We start from the raw sequence: 6000 nt of genomic DNA, 5'->3' as shown, positions 1-6000 counted from the left end.
GATCAGGTAAACCCAGCTCTTCAGGCCCTCTTGGTGTCACTGGAGCACCCTTTCCTAAGGAAAAAGCCAGCATTTCACTCACATCTTGGCATGGCAGTCAGAGCCAGGAAGGGCTTCTGGGAAACAGGGCAGGATGTGGGAAAAGCCAACTGATCCCTTTCCTTTAGTCTGTTGTGACCTGGCCGCCACAACTGAAATTCTTCTGGGACTTTTTGACTCACAGCTTGGAAAGAATTAGGGGACAGCACTTGCCAAATTGAGCAGAACAGCTGCTTCCTGCTTAACTCTTTTTTGAGTGGAACATCTAATTTCATCTTCATAACATGCTTGGTTATAAGCAGAAATGAAATGCCACTGTGAAAACAGATCTTTCATTGTAAAAAAAAGATTTTATAACCCTAATATTCAAAGAAGATAGGGTCTTGGTTTTTTTATTCTTTTAAAGACTATTAACAGAATAATAAGCATTTATTTTTCCTCAGAAGTTAATAACTATTCATTTAACTAAGTTAATAGCAGTTCTCTCAGTCTACAAGAAAGTTATGCAAAAACAATAATGAACACAGCACTTAGCATGTGCCAGGCACTGTCCTAAGTGCTTTTACATATTTAGTCATCCACTTCTTCCAACAACTGTATGAGGTAGATCCTATCACATCCATTTAACAGATGAGGAAACTGAGGCACAAGTCTCATACAGCTGGTATATGGCTAAGTCATGGTTTAAACCCAGAGAGTGGGGTCCTGAATCTGTGTTCTTAACCGCTATGCCACACCCAGACAGTTACTAAAAAGTAGGAAGAAAAATTCTTGCCTTCCAATAAGCAACAGTTCACTAATCTCTTAGTATATTAAAGTGTTTACCTAATTCTCCAATTAAAAAATACACAGAGCCAGCAAACTCCTTGACTTTTATAATGGTTCCAAATGAAGAAAATGCTTTACGGGTTTAAATCATGAACTCTCTGTGGAAACTGGCTGGTGGCCTGTTTTTCCAATATCTCTTCCCTACCATGAAAGACATAGCAATGGAGCTGTGTCTTTCACAGTTCCTCTTCTTTTTTCTTTTCTTTTTTTTTTAGAGAAAGGGAATTAGGTCAAAGGTGAAACGTATTCCTGGAATTGGCTGAGAAAGAATTGGGAGAAATCTGAAAAGAATCCAGCGGGACTTGGTTTCCACAATTCTCATATTTAACCATGAAATTAAAATTAGAAGCAGGCTTAGATTTCATGGTCATAAGCAGGTTAGTCAGTGACTTCCAAACAGTTCACATACTCTACTTTCTACTTCTTTTAAAATTTCACTGTCTGAAGGACCTGAGAATAATGACCACTGAATAAACTCTCATTTATTAAATAAGGAGAGGAAAGAGTTAAGAGTTGACTCGAAAGACAGGAAACATGATAAGTGTGGGCAGGGCATCACAAAGTTTGCAAACGAAACTACATCTCCAAAACATGATGACTTTGCTAAATTATTATAAATAATTCAGGAGAGAAAGCAACACACCCCCATGTGAATTCTTTTTCATTCCCACACCTCTATTCAGAGTTCCATCCAGCTGTTGCAGCCTCAGGCAGGTAGTAGAAGAATTTTTTAAAACAATAATTGAAAAAGGAGACTAAGATATAAATGGTCAAGACACAAATGCATGAAAAAGGATGTTTATAATGTAATGTTTATTAAATTAACTTGAAAAACAGGATTATTTTATTTTGAATTACTACATTTCAATGTATGAAGGAATGGGCCACAGTAAAACAAAAGTAATTATTTCTAAGACAGTGTTTTATTATTTCTAGTTCTGTATGCATTTTCAGCATTTTACATCTGTTTTTTGCCATTATAACCAACTCAGAGTTGTTCAAAATAAAGTTTTGACCCAAATTGGACTATGGAGATGCAGATGGGAGTGAGATAAATTCAAAACAAGCAAAACACCAATAGCCACTAAAAAATGTTTTCCTTGATATTTATTTTTTATTTTAAAAATTTTTTTAATTTATTTTTTTGGCTGCATTGAGTCTTTGTTGCTGCATACAGGCTTTCTCTAGCTGTGGCGAGTGGGGGCTTCTCTTCATTGTGGTGCATGGGCTTCTCATTGCAGTGGCTTCTCATTGCACAGGCTCTAGGGACACAGGCTTCAGTAGTTGCAGCATGCAGGCTCAGTAGTTGTGACTCTTGAGCTCTAGAGCACAGGCTCAGTAGTTGTGGAGCACAGACTTGGTTGCTCCCTGGCATGTGGTATCTTCCCCAACCAGGGATCGAACCGGTGTCTCCTGCATTGGCAGGCAGATTCTTAACCACGTGCCACTAGGGAAGTCCCTTTCTTGATATTTATATACTATATTTACAAAAGTAAAGTTAAACCAACTGGTCATTATGTACATGCATTATATTGGTACTTCACATTTACACATAGGTACATTCGTAATAATCAACTACAAAGATAAATTTTAAATTACTTTTATTTATGAAATATATATATAAAATGTGACATCCATACTTCAATTTGAGTGCTTGTTCAATACTCAGTGCTTAAAAATTTTTGGAAAAAAAATCCCAAAATACATTCTTATGGAAGACATTAAAAGGAAAGAGGTAAGGATAGAGTAAGTGTTAAATGTGATTTTAATAAGTAGAGGACATGAGCATAAAGAAGATATACATCCAGGTGGAAATCACATAGCATAAACCAGATGAAGAATCAGAAATGGAAGATGTGCAGTTTTTCCCAAGGTCAGTTCACTTGAAAATGAACAGAACCAAGGTACTTTTAGGATAGGGTAAATGAACTGAAGTTTTAACAACGAGTTCATACTGTGAGCCGATGCAGAACTGACTTCCTCCTTAAGAGGTTCATATACAAACATGCCTTGGCCATCTACCCTAGAGTAGGCTACAACGTCAGTTCCTTATTTGTCTTCCTTTAAGAGGCAAGGGTGCTATGTGCCATATAATGACCTCACGAAATCTTAGTGGGCATAAGTTCTTACTGATGACAACGCGGGTGGGATCAACCCTCGTTCCTAGTACGAGCTAGGCTGGAATTCTTGGACCTCGAGTTTTTTCCTTCTCTAAAGGCTGAGGACCCTAGGGATTAGGGCAACTCACCCCCGTGCAGATGGCGTCAGAATCTTTCCCAGTGTGCTTACCGGCCCATTCCCGTCGGGGATGGGGTGTGGCGGGCTGCAGGCCACCTGCTAGTTGAGGCAGGGGCAGCAGAAGCAGCAGATGGTCCGGCAGGGGTTCTTCTTTTTGTACTGCACAGCCTTGCGCACCTGCACCTTGGCCTGGCCGGTGTAGTCGAGGGTCTTCTGCACGTTTAACTCGATGACGTCCAGGGTGTCAGCCTGCTGCTCCACCAGCATGGCCATCTGAAGGAAGAGGTCGTGAAGGTCGCGGATGCGGCTCTCCAGCCGCAGCATCTCGCGGTGGCGGCTCTCGATCTCATTGAGGGCCGCCCGCGCGCCCTTCACGTCGGCCAGCAAGTTCTCGGAGAACACGTCCCACTTGCCCTGTTCGAACATGTCCTCGATCTGGTCGCCCGACACGTCCTTGCCCATGATCTCCAGCTGGCGCTGGATGCGGATCTTGCAGTTTTCGCGCTGCTTCATCTCGGCCTGGTTGTACTCGTGCATGGCGGCCTGGAAGGTGCGGGTGAGCGCGCTGAACTGTGCGCGCGCGATTCGCGCCACGGCCGAGTTTGCGCCGTGCTCGGCCTCGGCATTCTCGCTCAGCGCCTTCATGGCGCTCAGCTTCCGGTGGATGCTCTCGCCCCGCGCCTTGATGTCCTTGGCAATGGAGTTGGTGTCGCGCTTGATGCTGCTGAGGCGCCGCATAGACGTGAGGAAGCGGGCGTTCTGCTTTCCCAGCCGCTTCACGTCAGCAGTCAGCTGCTGGTTTTCATTCTGAAGGTCCTGGATGTCTCGGTACAAGGATTCCAGGATGTGGTCGGTCTCGAACACGATGTCCTCAGGGGACGAGTCAGATTCATCGTCGTTGTCTGGGAACTGCTGGTCATAGTTCTTGGTTAACTCCACAAGTTCTACTAGCCGGTCTTTCATTTTGCCTGCAAAGAGAAATACGGAGGTTAAATTCCTCTAGCAAGAGTCAAATATTTGCATTGAGAGAATTAGAGTGAAATAAAGAAACATTCTGCTCACTGTTCAGCACTCCCAATTTTTTACTCCCGGGTGTAGGTAAGAAATGTACTAAAGGAGCTGAATGTTTCATAACATTTTGCTTATGAGTAAAGGACTAATGTGACCGAGAGTCACGAACACATTTGTATTTCATAGCTTGTAGGTATCTCAGTTCAATAGTAGAGGTACCCGGAACTCAACCAGCAATTTCAAATTTTAGATTGCATTGGGAACCCATCTCTTTTTCTTGCTTTACAGTTCTCCAATAATTGTAAATCAAAACACACCAGAGAAAGGAAAAATAAGAAGGAAAGACTTGCAAAGATAAATATTGTTAAATAAGGACAGTTAATTTACAAGGCTTTGGGGCCAACTCTAAGTGTTGTCTATTCTGTGTCTATTTCAGCACTGGTGAGCATCCTCAGTCCTGTACATCATCACAATATAAATCATGGTTTAATTTTTTATCTTTAAAATGTTATAAAAAATAAAACATGCTTAAAGTAAAACAACAAAATGAAAAAGACAAAATAAAGACAAAGAGTTGAAATTTCCTTGCTTTTCTGCCTAATATCACCCGTACATACTTAAGTTTGAATGTTTGTTTGATAGTCAGTACTTAAAAATATTTGGGGAGAAAAACCCCAAAATATATTCTAATGGAAGATATTAAGAGTAAAAGAGATAAGAAAACAGTTAAGTGTTTTATGTGATTTTAATAAGTAGGAGAGGTGAGCAGAAAGAAGATATTTATTTGGCAGGAATCACATAGCAAAAGCCAGATGAAGAATCAGAAGTAAAAGACGTTCAGTTTTTCCCAAGGTCCCTAGTGGTAAGTGTCACTAACAAAACTGCTTTTTAAAAACGTTTTATGTGGAAAATTTCAATCGTACACAAGCCAAGTGGCAATAATGTAACACACTCCCAATTATCCATCACACAGCCGCAATATTGGCCCATTCTTTTCTTTTTTATAATTTTATTTATTTAATTGGCTGTATTGGGTCTTTTTTGCTGTGTGCGGGCTTTCTTTAGTTGTGAGTGAGGGCTACTCTTCGTTGTGGTGCACGGGCTCCAGCACATGGGCTCAATAGTTGTGGCTCACAGGCTCTAAAGTGCAGGCTCAACAGTTGCAGTGCATGGGCTTAGCTGCTCCACGGCATGTGGGCTCTTCCTGGAGCAGGGGTCGAACCCGTGTCCCCTGCATTGGCAAGCGGATTCTTAACCACTGCACCACCTAGGAAGCCCCAATATTTGGCCATTCTTAATAGCTTTTTGAAACAAGTTGGCAGCTCAAGCAGTATTTGCATGTTTTTATAAGGGTGGTTCTGATCAATTCCCTGCTTAGCAAGGCAAAAACAGTATTCTCTTCTCATATTATTTCCAATGAAGTGAAAAACTTTCATTTTTAATAGTGTGTATATATGCCAAAATAATGAACATTTCACCTTTTTATACAAGATTTTGTGGCTAGATTCTCTTTCTATATAATTTGCAGAAAAGGGAAAAGTACTAGCACTTAAGGGCTACTCAGTCTATCAGGGATCTTGATCTTAAATTAAAAGCTTCCCTCAAGTTGAAGTAATTAATTTTATCGCACCACTAATGGAATGCTGACAAGTTGGATTTAGTGATAAATGGAAAATGGTGAAATATTAACCATGGGTTCTCATCGCCATGATCATAATTTACATAAATTAAGCAAAGTTTTATTCCATAGTGGTGATTTTTAATACAAGTTATCCTGCTTAAAATGCCATTTCTCCTTTCTGGTAGCAAAAATCAATACCTGACTTTCTCAGTGATAGGGAAGGTGACTCACAGAAGCACAACTGAGAGGCAGAAAAAAGACCC

At 40.9% G+C, this 6000-nt stretch overlaps 1 protein-coding gene across 2 annotated transcripts in view; it reads right to left on the bottom strand.

Moving 5' to 3' along the window:
- Positions 1–2455: 2455 nt before the first annotated feature.
- The window catches only part of STX11 (syntaxin 11), a 32230-nt gene continuing 28685 nt past the window's right edge, over positions 2456–6000 (bottom strand). For both annotated transcript variants that reach the window (XM_057740168.1, XM_057740167.1), the window contains one exon: positions 2456–4073. In XM_057740168.1, the coding sequence (XP_057596151.1) occupies positions 3205–4068 (864 nt within the window). In that variant the 5' untranslated portion in view covers positions 4069–4073 and the 3' untranslated portion in view covers positions 2456–3204. The remainder of the gene's footprint in view (positions 4074–6000) is intronic.

The sequence above is a fragment of the Hippopotamus amphibius genome, chromosome 6 (assembly GCF_030028045.1).
Source record: "Hippopotamus amphibius kiboko isolate mHipAmp2 chromosome 6, mHipAmp2.hap2, whole genome shotgun sequence".
In the NCBI taxonomy this organism is placed as follows: domain Eukaryota; kingdom Metazoa; phylum Chordata; class Mammalia; order Artiodactyla; family Hippopotamidae; genus Hippopotamus; species Hippopotamus amphibius.
Note: the sequence above shows the minus strand (reverse complement) of the source record. Positions and strands in the feature narration are given on the sequence as shown.